The sequence below is a fragment of the Chelonoidis abingdonii genome, chromosome 9 (genome assembly GCF_003597395.2).
Source record: "Chelonoidis abingdonii isolate Lonesome George chromosome 9, CheloAbing_2.0, whole genome shotgun sequence".
NCBI lineage: Eukaryota > Metazoa > Chordata > Testudines > Testudinidae > Chelonoidis > Chelonoidis abingdonii.
The window spans coordinates 64,051,000-64,075,407 of record NC_133777.1 but is presented as its reverse complement, the minus strand read 5'-3'; the positions used below and the strand labels follow the sequence as shown (position 1 = coordinate 64,075,407).

The window sequence follows — 24,408 nt, the reverse complement described above, 5'->3', positions numbered from 1 at the left end:
GGGCGGGCCGGCAGGGGTATATATTAGGCGCCATACCGGCGCCACTCCAGGGGGCGACCTGCCGGCCCACCGAGTGTTGCTAGGGTAAAAGTTTCTCCGACGAACGTGCACGCGGCACGCGCACACCTAACTGGAATGGATATGAGCAACACATCTCAAAGAACAACAGTTACAAAGGTGAGTAACCATCTTATTTGGAGTGAAAAGGAATAGAAGGGGGAGAAGTGCTGATTCCACCCCCTACAGAAGAAGAGGAGGGTTCAATTTCTAAAACCTTCACACTCTACCTTTCTGTCTGCCTTGGACTATGCAGTGAAATATATATCTTGACTTACCTGGGAACCCATGTGAGTGTTCACTACCACCGCAGCCTTTATTTCCTTCATTACCCTGATATGAAGGCTGGGCTGCTTTTGTTTCCCTCCTTAAAGTTTTCAGACTATCAGTCTACTTTGGGACTAAGTAATTTTGTTAAACAACAGAAACAGAAATGCCTTGCTGTGAGTTGCCAGGGAGCACGTGCGGCACCTTTTCTTAACACATGTGAGGCAGATGAGATGGCAGGCGGCTGTCCAACTTGTCCTTTGATACGATGAAGAATGTTTGGGAACACTAGAGGCTGATAAACGACTGAAACTCATGTGTAAAACACCTACAAACCACAAGAGGGGGTATTCTCAGCGGGTAGCAGGTGCAGTCCCACTCCTGCCTTTACTGTACCTCTACTAATGCACACGAGAGCTTGGCTTCATGCTGACAGAACACGGGGCAGCTGTCTTACACTGCTTCTTTTTTTAATTATAAAAAATGTGGAGTAGGAAGGGAACTTATGCACTGTATCTTCCCCCTCTGGAAAGCAGTTCATGGAAAGAAAACAATAGAGACAAAGCTGGAAACATTTTCCTATTTGAAAGAAATCTGCTGCTGTTGTTGTTTTTAAACATTCTTTTGTAATGTTCCCTAAACTATTTAGGTGCCTTTACTTATGCTCTGAAAGCCACAGCTGCCTTTTCAGCAGCAATTTATGATCCATTTTTGATTCACTTACAGAGAGCCTCTCCAAGGAACAATTCTCAGTTCTGTTTTTACTTTAGCGTGGCTGGAGGTAACCAAAGCTTTTTGTAACACCATTCTCCTAACCCACGCCACCCTGTTGATCTGTTTTGTCCACCTCTTTTATCCTGTCTGATGTGTCAGTTGCAAGCTCTTTGGGGGAGGGACAGTCTTTTTTGTTAATTGTTCATATGGTACCTGGCACAATGGACCTTGATTGAGGTTCCTAGGCATTTAAGGCAATACAAATATTAAATGACATTAAAACAGTTGTTGAACTGCACTGAACTGCAGCTTGATGCTCAGAAAGAAAGAAATAGATTAACTGATCCATTTCTCCTGCAGTCCTGCTCCCTCTTTCCTCTGGCATGCCCCTCACTCCCACCTCTTGTGCAGCACAAAATGGAGGATTTCCGATACAAAATGAGCAAATGAAATCATACTTTACCTCATCCCTTTTAAAAAAGGGCATAGGGATTCTGGTTTTGGGTCATGAAGTCCGAGCTGTCCACCCTTAAGAGCAGCAGCAGCTCCAGGCACCAGTGCTCCAAGCGCGTGCCTGGGGCAGCAAGCCGCGGGGGCGCCCTGCTGGTCCCTGTGAGGGCTGCAGTCGGGCAGCCTTTGTCAGCTTGCTTACGAGAGGTCTGCCAGTCCCACGGATTCGGTGGCACTTCGGCGGCGGATATGCCGAAGCTGCAGGACCGGCGGACCTCCCACAAGCAAGCTGCCGAATCCGCAGGACCGGGGACCTCCCACAGGCAAGCAGCCTGCCTGCCATGCTTGGGGTGGCAAAAAAGCTAGAGCCGCCCCCGCCTGAGAGCAGATGCACAGACATCCCATCTCAAAAAAGACCCAACACCACAATCCGGATGTGGCTTTTGGAAATTGGTGTCCATAGCCAGACTCTAGTAATCCTTCTACAGCCCCTTTCATCCCATGATGTCAAAGTACTGTGGCAAAAAGGGTAACTAGAATTACCTTCATTGTAAAGATGGAGGAAGGATAGAGCAGGGGCAGGCAAACTTTTGGCCTGAGGGACACATCTGAGTCTGAAAATTGTATGTGGGGCCATGAATGCTCATGAAACCGGGTGTTGGCATGCAGGAGGAAGTGAGGGCTTCGGCTGGGAGTGCAGACTCTGGGGTGGGGCCAGAAATGAGGAGTTCAGGATACAGGAAGGGGTTCTAGGCTGGGGCAGTGGGTTGGGGTGTGGGTGTGTGAGGGCTCCAGCTGGGAGTGTAGGCTCTGGGGTGGGGTGAGGGGTCCAGGCTGGGACGAGGGGTTCGGAGAATAGGAGGGGGATCAGGGCTGAGACAGGGGTTAGGGCATGGGAGGGGGTCAGGGGTGGAGGTGCCAGGTGGCGCTTACCTCAAGCAGCTCCTGTAAGCAGCAGCATGTCCCCGCTCTGTCTCCTACATGGAGGCGTGGCCAGGTGGCTCTGTATGCTGGCCTGTCCACGTGCGCCAACCCAGCAGCTCCCGTTGGCCATGGTTCCCAGCCAATGGGAGCTGTGGAGATGGCACTTGGGGCGGGGGCAGCGTGTGGAGCCCCCTGGCTGCCCCTATGCATAGGAGTCGGAGGGGGAATATGCCGCTGCTTCCGGGAGCCACACGTAGCCACAGCGTGTGCCGAGCAGGGGCAAGACCCCAACCCTGCTCTCCGGCTGGAGCACTGGAGCGGGGGCAAGTCCCGGACCCTGCTCCATGGCAGGAGCCCGAGGACCAGATTAAAACATCTGAAGGGCCGGATGTGGCCCCTGAGCCATAGTTTGCCCACCCCTAAGATAGAGGTTCAATGACTTGGCCAAGATCATACAGAAAATCAGTAGAAAAGTGAGAATAGAACATCTCTGTCTCCTACTCTACTATATTAACCAGGACAGCACAACATCTCAGCCTCCTCCATGTCTTGAGTATTCTAATAAAGAATTTTAATATCTCAACACAGATGTTTGCCTTTGCTGAACCCTTCGCAAGAAGCAGAATGGCTAGTTTTGAATAATATTGTATCTTATACTTGCCAGTCACTGGGAGCCAGATACATAGGATTTGATCATCTTTTGAAATTCTCATAGCAAAAGCTCCCCAGAGCTAAGAAATTATACCCCTGAAGTTTATGCTTCCCAGACTAATTCTAATTAATGTAGTTAACTGTACTAGCAGCTCTCCTAGACGGCAGTTTATCTGTGACTGGAACAGTCAAGGACCAGGTCAGTGTTCCTGATGAAGTTGAGTGCAGTATTTGGGTTTGAGAATAGCTATAATATTCTCCATGAACTTTTAGCTGAAAGAAACCAAAAGCAGCTAAGACTAAAAGATATTTTTCACTTTGAGATAAACCACAGCTTAAGAATCTGCCATATGGAATTTTCATTGCTTACCTTGTACAAAAAAGATTAGCAGCCTGTATATTCTGACATAAAATATTCTGTCTGATGTTAATAAAGTTTATATGACACTAAAACCACTGTTTTTGGAGTGTGGGGAGTTGTGCGTTTGGTGTTTTTTTTAAAAAAAAACAGTTAATGATAGCAGCACTATAAATACAAAACATGCTAGGAGATGCATTTCAAGTTGTCTTTTTTTTAGTTCCTTTTTGGGAAAGTAAATGTAATAAGTTAGTTTAGTTAGTTAAACTATTAAGTTAGCACACATATATGTTTACTAGACAGATGTGCTGGCAGGGTAAGGGACCTGTGGACAGCTAGTGATAGTCATAGAGTCATAGACGTTAAGATTTTAAGATCAGAAGGGACCATTATGATCATCTAGTCTAATCTCTTGCACAATGCAGGCCACAGAATCTCACGCACCCACTCCTGTAATAAACCCCTAACCTATGTCTGAGCTACTAAAGTCCTCAAATCATGGTTTAAAAACTTTAAGGTGCAGAGAATCCTCCAGCAAGTGACTCGTGCTCCACACTGCAAAGGAAGGTGAAAAAACCCTCAGGGCCTCTGCCAATCTGCTCTGGAGGAAAATTCCTTCCCAACCCCAAATATGGTGATCAGCTAAACCCTGAGCATGTGGGCAAGACTCACCAACCAGGCACCCAAGAAAGGATTCTCTGCAGTAACTCAGATCCCATCCCATCCAACATGAAGTGTTTTGCAAATTGATCAAAACTATCGATGTTTTACCAGAAACACTGTGTGGATTGAAAGTTGGCAGTTTCTCTAAATTGCAATGTTGTATTCACTTTGTGCTAATAAAAACAAGACAAGGAATCTGTGATTATTGTGTCAAGAGTTAGTAAAGTAATGCTTACACTGTATATAAAAATGCAGAATTAATATGTGGAACTCTCTGCCACAAGATATTATAGAGGCCAAGAGCTGTTAAGGATTCAAAAAAGAATGGACAGATTAAAAATATTCATTAGCTAGGATAAATATGTTTAGTATCTTGAGATAACCCTGATGTTTCAGGACATAAACTAACCATTAATTACCATGGTTAAAAATAAACTCCCTTTGTACGCATGACATTGCAAAACTGCACATTGAGATGGTATTATACCTTTCTCCAAAGGACCCTGGATTGGGCATCAGTTTGGTGACAGGATACCAGATTAGACTGCCCATTATTCTGATCTTTTTATACCTGTGTTTCTATATTTCAAGTAGAATCAGACTTCTGCTAAACTGTTCATCTTATTGTTACCTAATCCTCCCTCCCCATTTGTCTGTTTAGTCCACCTGTTGTCTCCTGTTTGATACCTATACCTGAAGTTATTAGAGGCAGGGATTGTCTTTGTCACTTCTCGGTACAATGCCTAGCACAATGGGACTCTGCTCCTTGATGGGTACTATCAGAACATGGATAATAAAGAAAAGAGAAAAGATGAGATTGAAACATACTCTGGTACTAACTCCATTAACTACTTACAGGGAGAGCTCGTAATAAGAACTGCATTTTAATCCTAGCAAACGCTGCAGAATCACAGTGAGAAAAACTACATATATATTTCTAAAGCACACACTAGCCTTGGTTCACCTAAGGTCTTTTAACCTAAAGCTAACATTGCTAATGGCTGTTAATATCCACTTCCCCAGTTATCTTCCTTTTGCTAGATAAATTATATGCTAGACACAGCAGACAAAGCAAGGTAAAGGGCTACAGCAGCTGAAATGGCACAAGATGAAACTGAGAGCATTACTCCCAGCAACTATCAAGAGCTCTGTCCTGAATGCTAAAAAAACACCATGTTCCCACTGCAACACTAATTACTAGAATGTGAAATCCAGTATTAATGGTGAGATCTAATGATAACTCCACATGCTCAACATTAATGACAGCATCAAGTTATTGTGACATTCACCTTTGAGCTAAACTACAAAACTACAAAGAAAACCCACTTTACTAATGTTCTCAGATTATTTCCATTAGTCATTACTCAGCTCACCTTCTTCTGCATCTCCACATAGCAATTACAGCATTTATCTTCTGATGGAGTTTGGGGTGGACTACTTTGACCTTGTTTAACAGGGACGTCATCTGCTCAGCAAAATTGTTCTCAGATACACTAGGAAGATTTCAACTGCCACTATAAGCCTGAAATATTCATTGGTTTCCGTGCATGTAGGGAAAACAGGACAGCAGGGTAGGATTCATTATGAGGATCCAAGAGGAAAAGTTTGCTTGCATTCCCAAAAGCAACTAACAAGACAAATGTGATGGTTTTGTAGCATATTCTCTCTGCTTTCCTTATCCTGCTGCTAGTCTGAGCTGAAATCTTTTAGGATTATCACAGTACATTGTCTTGCTTCCAGCACCCATCTGCTTGAGTCTCCTAGTCACCAGCTCCAGCTTTCTAATTGTGCCAACTCTCCACTGGCAAAAACTGGCTCATGAAAATGACTAGAACTGGGCCCTTAAAATTTCATTTTCTGCCACTTTTTCCACAGGAGGGTCCTGTGATGATCCTGGCTGAGATTTTAAAAAATAATGTCAACTGGAGACACCTTAAAAGGCCTGATTTCCAGAGGATAGGTGTTTAGGACTTTCTGAGCAACATGCTCCTTTTCCATGTCTCAAGTTGGGCACCCAAAAATTGAAATATCTAAAATCAATAGTCACTTTTGAAAGAACTTCGGTCCCCCAATACAGCAACACTCAGTACTTAGTGATTATTTTCAAAGGCCCACGGCAAATGCTAAGACTCAATAAAATACCTCATTCTGTTTATTAAAAACCATCCCCTTCCTAAATATACAAAAAGAAGACACTCAAATATACCCAGAAAGCCAGTTTAAAAATCAAGCATAGAAAAATGCCAAGCACAGAAGGAAGCATTTAGTTTAGACATGCAATAATACATTCTTTCATAACATGTTTACACCAACCCTTCCTTCTCACAAAAGTGTTTAGCTGAAATAATATCTTATTCCTGTATTAAACTCTGGTGGGGTGGCAAGATGCTCAGCATATTTATTACTGTCAGCTTTCTTACAAAATACTCCTGCTGTGTAGAGAGCAAGTTGTTTACCACTAGTCTTCTGGTGGTGAAGAGGATAAATGGAAGAATGCTAATTGATAAGACACCGCTCTAACCTAGTGAAGAGGAACTTTTCCAGAGATTTAAAAATACTTCAGCTATGAGGCATAATTTCAATCTATTTTGACTGAGAAAAGAGTTATGGATAAATGCTTTGTTTACCATATGCTACTGTGACTAAGGACAGAGAACAATGGCCAGGAGTGTATTACATAAACGAACTGCACGAAGTACCATTGTCACACATTTCTCATTTATACACTGCCTTTTGCAAGCTTTAAAGAATTACAAACACTACCTTCTTCTCCTCCAACATCAAAAGTCCTTCAAGTCTAACTCAATTCAGCAGCTGAGTAGGCATTTCACTACACAATTAATATCTGCACACATACATTCACCACATGAATATTTAAGATTGTTTGTCTTTTAAACGCCAATTTAGCCAAAAATTGCAAAACACAAAAAAAAAAACACAATAAAAATTTTTTTTTAAATATTTGCATAGTTTTACTGTTTTTTTCAGTCAGCTTTCTCAGGGCCTTTCCTTTCCAGAGCACACACTATTGATATTTCATATGTTGTTTTTTGAGTTAGCCCCCGTGGGGGTGAGGATGGAAAGTAGTTCCCATATTGTCCAAGTGGGGTAACTCTTGAATCCCCATCCTCTTGTAATTCAGAGATATCACTTACTTTCCACCCTTATTCCATCCAGCAGAGAACACCATATGGAAATGTGTAGCCCCACAGCGAGAAAGGAGTGAGCATGAGAAAGTAGGGGGTGGTCAGAGAGACTGATTACAACCTCATTTTGGCCAGGGCACTTAAGTATTTTCTTAACTTTAAGCATGTGTGTAGTCTCACTGGAGCTAGCAGAGTTAAGCACGTGCTTAAAGTGCTTAGTGGAAATGGATCCCTATAACAGGTGTAACCCTGCACCTGCTATAACGGAAAGCATGAGAATAATGGAGGATACCCCGGACACCAACACTGACCTGTGCACTTACTGCTGTACATATTCTCCTGAACCTGGGATTTTGCTTTGCGCTTCCCTGGTGGCCCGGGAGGACCTTGTGGCCCTGGGGGTCCTGGAGGCCCTGGCTCCCCCTTTGCACCTAGGCAGAAAGCAGAATAGAGGATTACAGTTGCTGCAGGTGAATAGACCTCCTCTCAGCAGGGGGGCACTGTATGCATCGGATCTGATGTATTGAGAGAGGCTTGCAGAAACTAAAGCCCCTACCTGTGCCTGGAAATGACCCCAGCTTGTCTATTCCCAAACAGAGACCTCCCCCCGTTTGTGTTTACAAGGGAGCAAATGGTTTTGCAGTGACAGAGCAGCACTAGGTGTCCTGTCCGCTCTGGACAGACATTGATTTTAATAGCACCCAGTTTTTTAACGAAGCCTGGTGCTTGTCCCACTGTAACAAATAAACTGGGTTTCCAGATCCTTTCAGTGTCTGGGGCACAGCAACAAGGGAGAGAACACTGAGCTTTAATTTAAAGCAGAGCTGCCTTACATCACTGTTTTTTGAGCTCTCAGCATCAGAGGCTACAGCACTATCATTTTAGGCAGCATTTCTTTGTGGCTGCCAATAGGCTTCCTGTATGCATTCCTGGGTGGAAATCTGCCTGTCATAGTCTAATAGGAAAAAACTGCACTGTGAGAGAGTAGGAGGAAATTTACCATGTGAAAATGTACTGGACAAAGATGAAATTCACACATCTCTCAGCCCAAAGCCTGAGTAAAAAGGTTTTTGTGGGGAACTACACTAGCATAATCCCATGGGCAGCTCTATCAGCCTGCTTCAAAACCCTCCTACGCGCTGGGCTGCCCAGAGGTGGGATGCAGCCCAGCCCTGCTGAGCACAGTGTGTGCAGAGTCTCCCTGTGCACCTGCTCGCCATTCCCCAAGCAGCAGAACTGTTATAGTTCCTCTTTACTGGGAACCTCCTGAGGCCCCAGCAGGCCTGTGGGAATGTCACTGCATGTGATGACCATGTTTGAGACAACAAAGGCGCAAATGCAGTTACTGTAAAAATACTGTGGTAGCACTGCCTAGTAGTATGTGGCACTGGCCTGCAGAACACCACAGCACTAGAGAAGAGTAGTCTATCTTACTGTGTTGTATATTTCTGTCCTGTAGGAGAGATCTTAAGGGTGCTTCCTCCTACCTTCTGATATCACGTCATTGTTTGCATCCCCTTTGTCCCCCTTTGCTCCTCTTGACCCTTTCCCTCCTGGCATCCCATCTTTGCCAGGTAAGCCCAGTTCACCAGGGTCTCCTTTTTCTCCTTTCTCTCCTGGATCGCCTTTTGGTCCTGGTAAACCTAGGCATGAGAAGCTTGTTAGCCATGACTGAATACATACATTTATAAGACTATCATTCCTAAGGTCAATGTACCTTTTTCTCTGTTGTTTATTTTTGAAACTCACATCATGTATTATTTATGCCGTACCAGCCCTGTTGTTTTCTTCACTCTGAATTTCCTGTTGTATGGCTTTGAGCCATTTCTTTATGATTTAACATAGCTTTGTAGCCAAATAATATACACTATCCATAAAACATGTTAGGATACATGTTGTACGATGCATAAAGCCCAAAGGTTACATTTTTCAGAAATGTTCACTAATATTGCATGCCTGGCTTGGGATACCACAGTTCTGATTTTCTGAGGTGCTAAGCATCCACAGCACCCACTGACCTGAGTGTGTCTGAGTGAGGAAGGAATGGTTCGGTATTAAAAAAAAAAAAAAAAAAAGTATTATTTTATCTTGAAGTCCACTAGCACAAGTTTGATATCAGGGGGGAAAGAGGGAAATCTCTTTGACAAGAACCCACTCAGAACTGGAATATAACCCAGGAGTACTAACCTCTAACTGTCTACTCTAGCCCCTAGTCCACAGTTCCTTCTTTCATCATTATTTTTAGTACACATTTCCTATATGGATATATGTATACACGCACACGCACACAACTATGTTTTCATTCTTTCATTTCTCTTTGCTAGTCAGCCAATGAAGTCTTCCTGATCCCTAACTTTTTTCTAGCATTTAGGAAAACAACTTATCCGAATGCTTCTTTTATCTCACATATGTTGACCATGATCTGTAGGGCATTAAACAGTCATCTACACAGCTCTGCTTGCCTTTCTTTTAACACAACACTGCACTCATTGTTGGTGGAATAACTTGTGCCAACAAAAACAAAACCTCACCCTTTCTACTAAAATTACCTTTATTGTGTTCTTCACATTTTATTTATCTGACGTCAAGACACAGCACAGCCTTCATTTCCTAGTAATGTCCTCATGCTGCCTCCTCATCCTGCCTCCACACTAGCTACAAGCATGATCAGTCCACATACTTTATGCAGCTGATTACCATTCAGTAAAATATTCAACAACACATTGTATTGTTGAGTCTTATGACTACCAGCAACCTCATCAGCACGTTTTGCAGTAAGGGGGGAAAATGAACAAGATGGGTTTGTACAATTCATGTGCCAACATTTTGTCCTGCCTGCTTCTCTTCCTCTTCTCCAAAGCATGAAGACATTAGCACCCACAGAAGAGCTAACGACTGTACTAGCACTGGAGCTTTAAATGTGTAAATCACCATCAGTTGGAAATGGATCACGTGGGTTGGTGGTGGCTACTGATTGTAGAGAACCTCGGGTTTTTTACGTGTAACTCTACTCTTTAAAATGATTCAGTGAAATGGAGAATATACTTAAAGTTCCTGCCTCCAGTAGTAAAACTACCCCTGGATACAATGGGGCCCAGATTTCACCCCTGGTTTCTAACTTGCAAAATGTGTTGAAAAGTGCTAAAATCTCAGCCCTGGAGACTGAAGTCTTCTGCTTATCCATGGAACTGGTACCACACAGGCAGTGTCAGGGCAAGCTTCCCCATACCAACCTGACAATAGCTTCTAAGGGGTGGAGAACAAAGGCACTTCAGCCTCCATGCTTATTCAATCAATGTCCACTTCGCGGAGACTGCCAATGAGGAAGGCAGTCATGCCAGCTCCCTTGGTACTGTTTGTGAATGAGACACGTGGTCGCTGAGGAATGCACCCCTTGGTTGCTGTCACAATTTTTAACTCACATCTCAAGTGTTGCCAGTCACATGCCGATGCTGCTAACTGAGATTAAAAACCAAAAACTGGCATTCTAACAGTAGACACTGCTGCAGTGAGTGGGCAGGAGGCAGGCTGATAACAGCCACTCTTTAACACTCCCTCAGGTGGGCACAGCATGATTTTCAGCCACCTTTGTAGCCCACCATCTAGACTTGTGCCAAGTGCCATAATGGAGAATCAAGGCTAATGTGTCCAGCGGTCACAGAAGTGACTGGGACTCTTGGGCTCTATTCCAGCTCTGCCACAGACATGGGTGTGACCTTGAGCAAGTCAGTCAGGGTTAGAGTCACAAAAGGACTTGGTGTCTACCTGCCACTTTTGGAGCCTAAACCCCAGAATCAGGACCCACTGGAATGCACAAAATCCCCGCACAACTGCCGCCAAATCTTGTAAGTGCCTAAACTCGCCTGGCGCCTAAATATTTGCAGTAAAAGTTCCCTAGGCACCTATGTTTGTGCCTCTGCATGTGCGCAATGCTGCCTCACTCTAAGTGTCTGGATGCCTCAACCCCAGCATGATGCAGGGACAGGGGGGAATCCAGGCATTCGACCATCTAACTTGCCTGCTAGGCCCAATCTGGTAAGCATGCTTGCCTACTGGATCAGGCCCTCTCTGGCAACCTCACACAAAACAGCTGAGGAAAGAAGGACTCCAACCTCTCTAATAACTTTTAGCCTGCTGGTTCAGGCACTCACCTGGGATATAGGAGACCCAGGTTCAAGCCCCCTTCCACCTGAGGGGGAGAAAGGGTTTGAACAGAGATCCTAACGATGGGGCTATGGGATATTCTGATCTGTGACTCTTTCAGTTGGAGCTTTTCCACTGTGGCTAAATAAGTGAAAGTCATTGGAGCATGGGGACTGGACCCTTGATCCCCCACCTCCCAAGTGAGTGCTCCAACCACCAGGCTACACAGCTTTATTCTCTCTTTCCCTCTCTTGTCCATGCAGTCTCATATATTCCCTACCCACTGTACTAAAAGTTATGAGGGAGGTCCTCCTCCTCCTTGCACAAATGGCATTGGCGCTGAACTCCCTGAGAAGGACAGGGCTTAGGATACATTCCTCTACTCAGCATTTCCCATTACCTATCTTAGCACAGAGCAGCCTAGCATGTTGGTTTTTGTGAATCTCATTCTCAGGAGCCTAGGCTCCTTATATAATGATTGGGGACAGAGAGGTGCCTGAGAATGGAATTCACAAAAGCCAGCATGCTAGACAGTGAATCTCAATGATTTCCTAAGCATCTAGAAGGCAGGTGTGATGACAATGAGTGTTGCCATGCCTACGTTGCTTTGTGAATCTAGCTTCTATCCTGTGTGTTTAAGAACACTTCCGTTTTGTGAGGCATTCTGGGATTCTACAGTAGTGCACAGTATTATTATTATGGCCAGCCCCAAGTTTTCAAAGTGTGTGTATTCGTGCCCAGAGGCCCCAACCAAGCTCTGGACCCCACTGTGTTAGGGACTGTAACCCCCACCTAGTAAGAGACAGTCACTGACCCAAAGAACTTACAATATAAATACGCAAGATAGAATGGAAGTAAAGCAGCATTCTTGCCACCACTCCATTCCACTCACACATTGAGTGCACACCTGCCTATGGTCACAGTGATATATAATAAAGACAGGGTCTCCCCAAATTGCTGAAACCTTTTCAAAGGCTAGATGGGGTCTCAGGGCCATAGACTGGTGGGGGAATGAGAAACTCTTACATTGACAGAACACAACTCCCATTAATAATAGTTATTTGCATGTGGAAAATGCTAAGATTTAATTAAACTGCATTAGATCTCTCTCTAATTAGGAGCGTACTATAATCTCTAGAGCATATCTGCTATGGCCAAATTCTCCTCTCAGTATAGGGTAAATCAGGAGTAAATCCATAGAAGTCAATGGAGTGACACTGGCCTAAAGCTGGTGAAGTCAACAGGAGTTATGCCTGTAGAAGAGAGAGCAGAACTGGGTACTATATGTCTTACTGGGAGTCTATAACATGTGTAAACCTTCCCTGGTTTCCTGAAAAGACGGGGCTGGCAATAATAATACATTTACTGAAACTTATTTCCTCTGCTCAGAGTCTATAAGTAAGTGTACTCATGTATAATATTAATGAACACTTGGGCAAAATAGAATATATCTAGAAAATACCTATTTTTCCTCTTCTTCCACTTACTCCTGGTTCCCCCTTTGGCCCTGGGATGCCAGGGATGCCATCTGATCCATTGTAGCCAGGTAATCCATCAAGTCCAGGAGGCCCTGAACAAACCAACAGAAGAGTGGAATTTACATTAACCAAATACTATTTACACTTCATTCTCAAATCCACTACATTTACTGTATATCCGCAGTTCTCAGAACCTGCCATTATTTGGGTTCAGAGTGTAGCATGTCCTACATTCCAGTGCAATGGCCTTCAATTTCTGATAACCAAACATGAGTCCTAGCTTAAAAGTAAAGGGTAATATTTTCCTCATGCTCTTTGAGCAAAACTGTGATTGACATCAGTTGATGCTGCAACTTTTGCCTCCAGACCAGTACAGAGAAGCAGTTTGGGTCTTGTTCATGGGCTTTTAAAATAAGGGTCCTGAAGAGGCCCAATGGGATCATGACCACACTCCCTTTCTCTATGACTAGCTGGGACAACAAAACCAAAGTTATGGACGGGGGTCCCCAAACCTTTTTTCTGTTGTTTTTTCTGGGGTCATTTAATTGAAAAGTTGAGAACCACTAAGAAGGGACTAAGAGTTCTATTGTCTGCTCTCTCCTGACTGTGCGATCTTAGACAAGTCATGTGTGTTGTAACCATAACCTCTCAGCCTACCTGTCAAATAAGAATAATACTTGCCTACCTACTGTAAGGATTAAGTAATGCCAGACTGTGGTTGGCCTGATGTAATGGGGGGAGAGCACGAAGAGTGGTCTGTCCCCCCTCCACCACCCTTTGGACCTCTTACACAGGAGGGAAGAGAGCCAGATACTTAGCAGTAAATACTTCTAGGAAAAACTGCAGTTACAAAAGCAGGGAAAGAAGGCAAGTAATCATTCTTGTAGCCTGACAGCCGCTTGAGGGGGAAAAGAAATCAGAACTAAAATGAGTAGAGATAAGGACAAGGAAAATATAAACACAAAAATCACCAGCCAAAATTTTAAAAAGGAAAAATTTTCAAATGTGGCCAATTAAAACAGAGCAGTTCAGTTCTACATGCTTATCTCCTTAAGCAAACACTGCTTAAACCCTGTCTATTTCATGTGTTTAATAAGTGCTTAGTGATAGCATTTAAGGGCTAAATCTGAACCATCCCCTTGTATGGATGTACAAGACCCAAAATACAATCAAATTAGTACAGTTCTGCTGAGTGGTGGATGAAGCACAAACACAACTGCGTAACCCTTACATGGCATAGGACAGCGCACACATAGGGCAGGGGATTTGAGGATAGAGGAGTGGCCAGTGGGTCAAATCCCACCAGCCAAAAACCCTGCATGGGGCACATGCAGCAACAGGGGCTACGATCACTACTACAGTCCGAGGGACATAGATACATCTGTTCAAGTATTCACTGCCATACTACTGCGTTGTAGTTAAAGGATTCCATACAGCAAACCCTGCATTGTTCCCATGCCCGAGTCCCATCTAATCGAATTTGGTGTGAAGATCAGCATTTGGCTTTTAACTAGGAAAGCAAGACCCCAGCAGTTTGTGAAACTTTACTACTTTTCATTTAATTTAGGATTTTATGAAACTTCTCCAACTTTCACAAAATATTGTCCTTGTCAATTTAAACCATTGTTTAAAAAGGAAATTGAATTAAACGTCATGTATTTCCAAATAAACGGAAGCCTGCACTACGCAATTAATAACCACACTATGCTGAAAATCATCCCTGCCTCTAGGACCAGCAGAGGAATAAAATGGAAAACATGCAGCAGTGCACGACTTGTACTTGGATGGAGCCAAACAGAATGTGAATGTCAAAGATTTCAAATTTGTTCTAAAAGCTACATTTTTTGAGTACTTTCCCAGGCCTCAATCCTGCAAAGGCGTTTAATTTACATGAGATCCTCATGTATGTAAGTGAGTGCAGTTTGGGCCTAAACTTTGGAACTGGTGAGACTGTAACGGCTGCAGTTTCTTTATAAACTGCTTGTCCTACAAACGAAGGATCCTCAGCACCACTCACTGTGTAAAGGGATAGCTCAGTGCTAGGAGCCAAAGGAGACGTATGATCGAAATACATTCAACCATTTGATCTGACTACATGACACATCCACTGCAGCATGTTACATGTTTTTTTATTTATTACAGTGTTTCCCAAACTTGGGCTGACGCTTGTTTAGGGAAAGCCCCTGCCAGGCCGGGACGGTTTGTTTACCTGCCACATCTGCAGGTTCGGCAGATCGCAGCTCCCACTGGCTGCGGTTCCCTGGTACAGAAAAGTGGGAGCTGCTGGAAGCAGCATGGGCCGAGGGACATATTGGCCGCTACTTCCAGCAGCTCTCATTGGCCTGGAGCAGCGAACTGCGGCCAGTGGGAGCCGCAATTGGCCGAACGTCTGGACGTGGCAGGTAAACAAACCGGCCCAGCCTGCCAGGGGCTTTCCCTACACAAGCGGCGTCCTAAGTTTGGGAAACACTGATTTATGAGATCAATTCAGTGCAAAATGATCCGAAAGTAAACAAGGCATCAGGCAAATATTTAAAATTATTAAATAAATAATGCATATGTATTAATTGTCATGTGAAAACACACAATGCAGCTTTTGTTTACACTATGTGTTTCATAATCTTTAGTATTCAATTGATGCCTTATGAAGGGAAAGATCATTGTATGCAGAAAAAATGCTCATGATGGAAAACAGATATTATGGAATTAGTTTTCTGATTTAATGTGGGTCAGTTTGCTAATAAAGTTTGGAAGATTCTGCAATGTGGATCCTATTCAGAAACATTCATATAAAGATAATGGTATAATAAATTTAAAGGGCCAGAGACACCAGCCTGCTCCAGCAGCTTTGTGACACTCTGGTGATGCTAACCTGCCATAAACTTATTTTAGTTAGCCACTTAAGTTGGGTTTACAGCTGCTTTGCATCACCAAAATAGAACAAAGCAGATGGAACTTCCTGAGGAACCTGGCCTAATAGGACAAGAATGAGAGGCAGCTGTAGCACCACAAGTGTAGATAGGCAGGCAGGGAAGACTATCTCAGATTTATAATCCTTCTTGCTACTCTGAGACAGCCATGATAGGGACACTGGTAACTCTGGATGGTTGTAGCAAAGCAAAGGAGGAAAGGTGATCCTGTGGTTCAAGTGTAGCATTGGAAATCAAGATATCTGGGGAGGGATAGCTCAGTGGTTTGAGCATTGGCCTGCTAAACTCAGGGTTGTGAGGTTAATCCTTGAGGGGGCCACTTAGGGACCTGGGGTAAAAATCTGTCTGGGGATTGGTCCTGCTTTGAGCTTGGGGTTGGACTAGATGACTTCCTGAGGTTCCTTCCAACCAGGATATTCTATGATTCTTCATGGCTCCGCCATACACTGCGTGTGACCTTAAGCCTGGTGTTCCCTGGCGTTCTTATCTGTACAATGGAGACAACTGAGGTGACCAGATCATCAAAATGAAAATATATACCTGACACTCTTTCCCCAATGATAAGCCTGTTCCCTCACTGACCCCCTTCCCATAGCTCCTGGGCTGGGACCTACATCTGGTGGTGCTGAAACAATCCACCAGGCTCCACTTATAGCAGTGAGGGAGTGGCACCCCGCAATTCTACCTTCAGCTTCCTTTCAGAAGTGCTACTGTGGCTGTTTTCCCCAGGGGCGAGAATGGCTTTGCAGAGCCTACAGCAGCACCCCCTGCTGGGAAGGAACGGTGAATGTTGCTGTTGATCAAAAATTGCCTTGGCAGAATTCCATTTGTTTATCATTTCAACAGACAATATTGATGTTTATTTTTAAGCATTTTTCCTATTTTATCTTGCTAATTTTTCAGAGTTGCAGGAAATTATCAGAGGATCAACCAATGCGGGGTTCAGACAATAATTATTTATAACAGTAGATGTTGAAATTAAAAAAATTAAAGTTTTAAAACCATTAAAGCATAAATTATCAATATATGTCAATATAGACAAAGTATAAATATCCTTAAGTCAAACTCTAATAAGTTCTGAAGCTGCATTTTTCTTACTTTGTCTATCTGTAAATTTGTATTATCACTGATGGAAATATTTTTTGTTGTTGCGTGTTTATTATGGCGAAATCAGCGTTTACTAACATTTACCAATAAAAATCAAATCCTTCAAGTTTAACTATACAATAGCATAGGTGTTGCATTTTAAAACCCAAAATGTTGAGGACAGGCTGAATTTTACTGAAAATTGGGACTGTCTGGGGGAGGGAGTACAACAACAGGCTATCTGATCACCGGAAGGATAACGACACTATATACCTCACACGACACTGAGAGGCTAAAGTTGTGAATGTTTGCAAAGCATTTTGAGATCTTCTTATAGATGCTGTAGAACTGCTAAAATTACTCTTATTCTCATTCTCCTGGAATAGCTAACAGATGGGTAGCAGTGGATTGGTAGGCAGGCCTGTGTACCATGAGCTCACCACACTCAGCCAAAACAAGAATGAATGGGAATGATTAGATGTGGAACAGAAATATCATAAGAATAGGCAGAGAGGAGAGCAAAGTCTTTCTCTCTCTTTGGCATAAGAATTACACCCCAGGTCACATAATACAGTCAGGCTACAAGCACTTCTAGATGTTCAGCATCCATATATTTTCTTATTAGTCCTAGGAAACTTTGGTTCATAGAATCAGGGCTACTCTCCAGGAAATATGTTTTTTGATTCACCTCTCTCTCACAATAACCTGGAGATCTCTTTGTCAGGGTATGTCTTTATACAAATATTTTTTAAACCACCAAGTGAATCAACATCATACCTACAGTATTAAAACTGAAAAGGTATCTTACCTGGGGAGCCTGGAGGGCCTAAACCAAAAACAAGCAAAAGAACACGGGAAACAAAGAGAAAAAAATGGTGAATGTAACTTGGCAGCTCAAGTAAAACCAACACTAAACTCAGCTGATTAGCATTAGACCAAAACAAGATAGAAAAGAACTTTCAAACTTCTGCAGAGGCACTTATGGGTTTAACTATTTTGTATTAAAAGTAAGTACTGAAGCATTAGTGCAGATCCAGCCAGACTTGCTGTATAATTGCTTGTGAGGATAATCTTTCAAAATACCCACTTTATATGCCAAGCCCAGTCATTTCTTAAATTTCCACTGATAACAATTTGACAAAGAATGGCCTCTGAATTCTCAATGCTATTGAATGAATTAATCAGGAGACAGGTGTTTATGTGCCTTTTCACTAATATGCACCTAAGTCATCCATTAATTATTATGTTTACATTACTTAGTGCCTCATAAGGATTTCTCTAAAGTCTTGGTTGTGGTAATGGAAGAACAGGTCTACAATGTCTCAGGTTAAACATTGCAAATGTCATGAGAAAGTTTTTTAGCGAATATCCATTCCAAAGTACACACCTTTCTGGGTAATCAGCAAGAATTCAGAGGTTTGAAATAGGATGGTTAAATATTTTCTTTTCTCTAATCCTCAGTAACTATGGCTAAATAACTTTTATTTGTAATTGTTCTCTGTTCGGGATTGGATCTGGTTGCCTGTGAAAGTTCATTATGTGGTAACACTAGAAATTGGATTCACTCTAGTAATTCAAGGGATATGTGTAACATAGGGCATTCCAGTGGAAGCTGTCAAAGTCTGTTCTGTATGTGACTTCAACTACATTGAAAACAAACCTCCATTAGTGTATGCAGAACATTATCATTCATTTTCCATGGAAGAGAATCTTAGAGCCCATAAATTAGGGTAGCTTTTCCGATGTATGCTAAGAACCCTTTGCCCTGCCAGAGCAATATAAAGAGGTCTTACCGTACATGATTTCTATGCCCATAATTCTTATGAGGCAGAAGTAAATAATTAACATGGGGCATAATAAGAAGTGGCAAATTATCTGTTCTATGCAACTTCTGGTAGAACATACTTTTGGCAAAAACTGGGGAAAGTTGGAAGATAAGAAGAGAGATTACTGCTGAGAGTAAAGAATTGAATTCTCTGTACTAACATTTTTATCAGGGCTACAAAGAAAATTTTAAAATATACAACTTTACTTAGAAATTAAAGAAATAAACAGATCTCTGACACTAAACCTGACAATTTAAGGCATTCATTACAGGAAAAGTGAAGCACAGTTTGGAACAGCTCTAAACCTGCACTGCCAGTTAATACTTTTTTCAGTCAATTTTCCAAGAAATGCCTGATTTTTTCACCATGGACATATTTTTTATTTAGTACTCTCAATTACTTTGTCATCCTGAACTCACTGAAGATGCTAGATGTCCTTTTATCACATAGATAAATAGGAAAAGTACTTGAAATGTAGCAAATTTAAGGAAGACAACTAATGTCTATCGTATAGTGAGCTATTGTTAAAGCCACCGTTGGAGTGGGGCTTAACTGAGATGAAGATTCAGGGAGTGCACAGAAAGGGATTTAGCAGGCATGGAGTAGTGTGAAGCCAGAACTCTGGAACCCAACACAAGCTGTACTTTAAGCTGTACTTGACAGTGGAGCTGTCTTTGTTCCAGTCAAATTTCACCTGTGCTTTCAAAAGGAGTTTTTGTGTTTTGTCTCCAATATATCAAAGCTGGATCCATACAGGGGAAATTTCGCACAAAATTTTAACTCATTTTGAATTCAGGTCAGTTAAACTAACATTAAACCCTGTTGGATCAGTAGTTCATATCAATTGCAAATGGCCTGAACTGTTTTAGTGAACTGGTTTCCAAACCTAAGTGGTTTACTTATTTTCAAGTATGTATCTCAGCTCCAACAGCTCAGTCTACTATATACTTTGGCTAGCAAAGTCAAGACAGAGCCCTTGGAGTAGCTAAAGCTTTACATTTTCTGGTTTTCCCAGACCACATGCAAACTTTTCAGGCCTTCAGCCTGCCCCAGCCATCAAATATTTTGAAATTCCTTTGGATTTCTGAGAAACCAACCTGAGAGTCTCATGCTATGACCATCATCATCCTTCAGAGTTGTCATAAATAGATAGCTAAGAGTTAATGTTTCTTTCACCTGTAAAAGGTTAACAAAGAGAACCAAACACCTGACCAGAGGACCAATCAAAAAACTGGATTTTTCAAAGCTCAGGGGAGGGAATGTTTGGGTCTTTGTCTTTGTCTGGCTCTCAGCTATGAGAGGGGATTTTTTCTATCTTCAAGCTTCTAATCTTCAGTTTCAAAGTTGTAAGTACAAAGCTAGAAAAAACAATAGGCTGTTATTGGGTTTTTTTTGTATTTACATGTGTGTAGTTGCTGGAATGTTTACATTGTATCTCTTTTTGAATAAGGCTATTTATTCATATTCTTCTTGTAAGTAATAGCCCTGTGTATTGTCAACTTGATGCAGAGATCATGTTCATGTGTTTTTTCTTTCTTTTTTTATATAAAGCTTTCTTTTTAAGACTTGTTTGAGTTTTTTCTCTCTGGGTAGGCTAAGGAACGAAGGGGAGGGTATTTCTCTTTGTGTTAGATCTACTGAGGGTAAAGCTCTGCAGCACCAGGGAATTTGTGGGAGGGGGAAGAGAGATAGAATCATTTCTGTTTCCTCGTATTTGGTTGTCTCTTTGTGGAAGACAAAAGACATGCTTCTTGGTATTGTGATGTAAAGAGGTTGCATCAGTACTCTCAGGTTAGCCCAGAGAGGAAAGTCTGGGTGGGAGAGAGAGGGGGAAGGGAAGTGGGTTATTTCCCTTTGTGATAAGACTCAGGGCTTCTGAGTCTTGGGGTTCCCCAGGGAAGGGTTTGGGGAGACCAGAGGGAGCCAAAACCCTGGACTTTTTGGCTGGTGGCAGCGAGATCAAATCTGAGCTGGTAATTAAGCTTAGAGGGGTTCATGCTAACTTCTCAGGTTATGAACGCTAAGGTTCAAATCTGAGTAAGAAGTTATGATAAGAGTCCACTACCTCCACTCCTACTTTAGCCACGGCATTTTCTACAGTGACACAAGGCCTGCCCACCGGCTGGGTTGTCCATCCCATGCTGATCTAGAATCAAGAGGCTGAGCTCCAGTCTTTAATGTATAACACCCTGAAGATACCAAGAGCTATTAAGTACCATTATAAAGATTCCAATTCTGTAATGAGCTCTGCAAGGGTGGACTCCCGTGTAAGAAAACTATCCGGGAAATAAACATCCCCAGGTAACAGTGTTATTCTGGAGACTTTGTATATTCTTGTATTATTTACAATAGCTTGGTATTACTACTACCACTGCTACAGGGTTGCATCTTTACCTTTTTCAAAGGAACATAAACCAATGATACTGTACATTTTTAATCAGATCAATAGTATCATTCCCATAAAAATTATAGTCCTACAGCCTATAATTATCTCAAGCCAAGTTTTCCTCCAAAAATTATTTCATCACCAAGCATACAGCATTCAGCATAATGCTACAGTAGTATTTGAAAACATACCTGTTAAGCATATCCCTTTTGTGCTGTTACATAAATCCACCATCACACGGACCTAACATCACAAAAGAATGTAAAATTCACAACAATGCACTGAGTTTCGGTTTCTACAGAAAGGACAAATAAAACCTCTCTCTGGTTCACTTTATTCTTCTGTGTGATTGCTGTGCAAAAAGCAGTTGGGAAAATTCTCTCTTTTACAACTGCACTACCTCGTAGAATGTGAGCAAACTATTTAGGCCTTAACTTTGGCCTTCTGAAGACCTGCATATGTATTTGTAAATGATTCTATCTTTAGGAATCTGTGCATTGTACCATTTTAACAACATTTTTTTAAAAATACTGCATGGGCACATCTCTGGATGCAGTCAGAGTAGAAAGACTTACACCTTAGTTCACTTAGGTTTTCATGGCTCTCTATCTGAGATAAGTTATCAAAGATTATCAAGGCCGGCAGCGGCCAAATATGATCAGTGTTTAACTCATACATATGTCCATTTATGGGTCATTTTCTATCATGGAATATAACTCAACTTGCTTCCTGGATATATAAGGTGATCCCTACTAATTTCTTTACTTGACGTAGTAGAGAGCAGCATGTGAATTTGAAATTAGATTATTGGAACCTCATCCATTTGTGGCACTACAATAATTGGGGCATTTGTTCTGATACTTGTAATTGAGAGAGCCACAATTCACCACCTCAACAAGACCGTCTTTGTAACAATGTCCTTAAGTTATAGTAGGTATGCCTACTGATAAATTCTGGTACTGTATTCTTGTCTACATTTCTTTCTTTTTTATTTACTTCCTAAGAGTGAACATTGTACTAATACAGGGCTCAGCACTGTGAGATGATGAGTACTCTCAACTCCCAGGGATTTGAATGGCAGCTGGCAATGTTCAGTGCCTTGCAGAATCAAAGAGTCCTTATGTAAGTGCTAGCCAAGATTTCTGATCTAAAATATGCTTTATCTCATCATTCACTATACTTACAACATCTATCTTCAGATGTCACAAGTATCTTTCCAGGGTAACATAAAAACCACAGCATTCTCTTTTAAGTATACATTGTTGCTGTTGTAGCTAAGTTTATTTTTATAAATCAAAAGATACAAAGGATCAAATTTCCAGCCTTCAATTGTGCTTGAGTAAAACTGTCCCTCCACTCAGCACACGTGCATGCATTTGTTTTTGCATAACCTTGTGTGTGTCCTTTAAATAATCTGAGGACATGCAACGTTTATCATTTGCACCTGAAAAACCCATTGTCCACCAACTGTCATTTAATCTGTTCTTCAATCTCAAAAGTTACTGAAGCTAGGGGGTAGAAAATGCATGTGTCCTGGGAGCAGTAATGGGATATTTACTGCAGCTTTTGTTCTGTTGGTTATTGTTTCAAATCCAGACCACAATGGTATTGACTAAAAACTGTTGCTACTTGGCAACAGTTCCGAGACTTGTGTGATTGGTGGCCTCCATGTAGCGCCTACTAGACAGCTGTCCAGGTCATAAAAAACAACCAATAAATTTAGTGCTTATCAGAATCTTTGTTGGTAAACTCAAGCAAGGAGACCAAGAATTCAATGGCTATGGAGAGTAAACTTTCCTCATACCACCAATAAGTCAGAGTCAAAGCTCTTTTTAGCTGGGGAGCATGGAGAAGTTTATACCACCATCTTCCCTGCTGAACTTCTGCTGCAGATGGAGAATTTCTGTCGCCATGGCTGTCAATACAACCCTCTTCATCAGCTCTAGGCTCACTTTAAACTTGGTTTAAAAAGAAAAAGAAGAGAACGCCAAACACAGAAAGTGAGAGAGATACCAGGCTTCAAAGAGTTCTTCAACAAAAACAAGGAAATCAAGACCTGATATTTCTAATGTAAAAAAGACAAGTCAAGTCAATTTTTTTTAAAAAAAGTATGAGGCTGTCTTTATAAATAATTTAAAATAAAAATTCAGGATACAAAAACAAAAAATCTGAGACACAAAGGTGGTTTGGTGTTGTGGTTTTTTTGTGTTTGTTTTGTTTTGTCTTTTCTTTTGTTATGCTATTCACCTATCAGAACCACTGCCTTCTGATTTTTTGTCTCTGGAGCAGATCTCGGGATTCAAACTGGTAAAACACCATCCCTACTAGCTCACTGTCATCCACACAGAACACTAACTGAATGTTTTACTGCCCCATAGATGTTGCTGCTCAAGGTGATGGTCTACCTCAGAGGTTCTCAAACTGTGGTCCGTGGCCCACCAGTGGACTGCAAGGTCCATTCAGGTGGTCCGCGGATAGTTCCCACTAAGGTGCACACCTGGGCAGCCGCACACGAGAGAATGAAGGCGCAGGCATGGTTCCTCTAATTAGGTGCCTGGACCCTGGAGAAGACGCACATGTAAGGTGAGGTGGTGGCCTTGGGGGGAGTAGGGGACAGGTGGGAGAGGATGGTGGAGTGAGAAGAGGGGGTGGGAGGAATTTGGGATGTGCAGGGCTGCAGCAGCCAGAGGAATAGATGACTTTCCGCAGCTCCAGGGCTTAAGCTGCCGGGGAGAGACGGCCTCCTTCCCAGCCTCAGCTCTATGGCTACTGTGGCGGGGGAAAGAGGGGGAGACCCTCCTCCTCCCCAGCCCCAGCTTGGGAGCTGCCGTGGTGAGGGAGAGAGGGAGAGACCCCACCTCTTTCCCAGCCCCATCCCAGGGGCTGCTATGGCAGGGAAAGAGGGCATTACAAAGGTAAGGCTATTAAAATATGAGTTGTGTGCTTTTATTTGTAGGACAAAAAAAGGTTTTTATATATATAGTGCTTTTATCCAAAGTGCTTTACAATAGTTAGCTAACAGTACAAACAACATTTGGAATGACCATTTAGTGGTCTACCAAGACCCTCAGCAATTTTCAAGTGGTCTGCAAAAAAAGGGTTTGAGAACCACTGGTCTATCTCTTTGATATTGCCACTATTACTCACACAATCAAGGCAAAGAGCACAACTGCCTGAAGTGCCAACAAACACCAGGTGTAAAACATCATATGACACTTTCTACTGAGACAAAATTTCCAGGAGAGGCTCTGATTCAGCAAAGTACTAAGGGCTTGATCCAAAGTCTATTTAAACTAATGGAAATCCTTCTAATGACTTCAATGGGCTTT

The 24,408-nt window shown here is 42.4% G+C and overlaps 1 protein-coding gene across 1 annotated transcript in view; it reads right to left on the bottom strand.

Annotated features, from left to right (window-relative positions):
• GLDN (gliomedin) overlaps positions 1-24,408 on the bottom strand; it is a 46,498-nt gene that overhangs the window by 19,400 nt on the left and 2,690 nt on the right. Inside the window, exons 2-6 of the mRNA XM_032778654.2 lie at positions 21,271-21,322; positions 17,676-17,693; positions 12,836-12,943; positions 8,718-8,873; positions 7,542-7,661 (exon numbers count right to left, since the gene is read on the bottom strand). Of these exons, the coding sequence (XP_032634545.1) occupies positions 7,542-7,661; positions 8,718-8,873; positions 12,836-12,943; positions 17,676-17,693; positions 21,271-21,322 (454 nt within the window). The remainder of the gene's footprint in view (positions 1-7,541; positions 7,662-8,717; positions 8,874-12,835; positions 12,944-17,675; positions 17,694-21,270; positions 21,323-24,408) is intronic.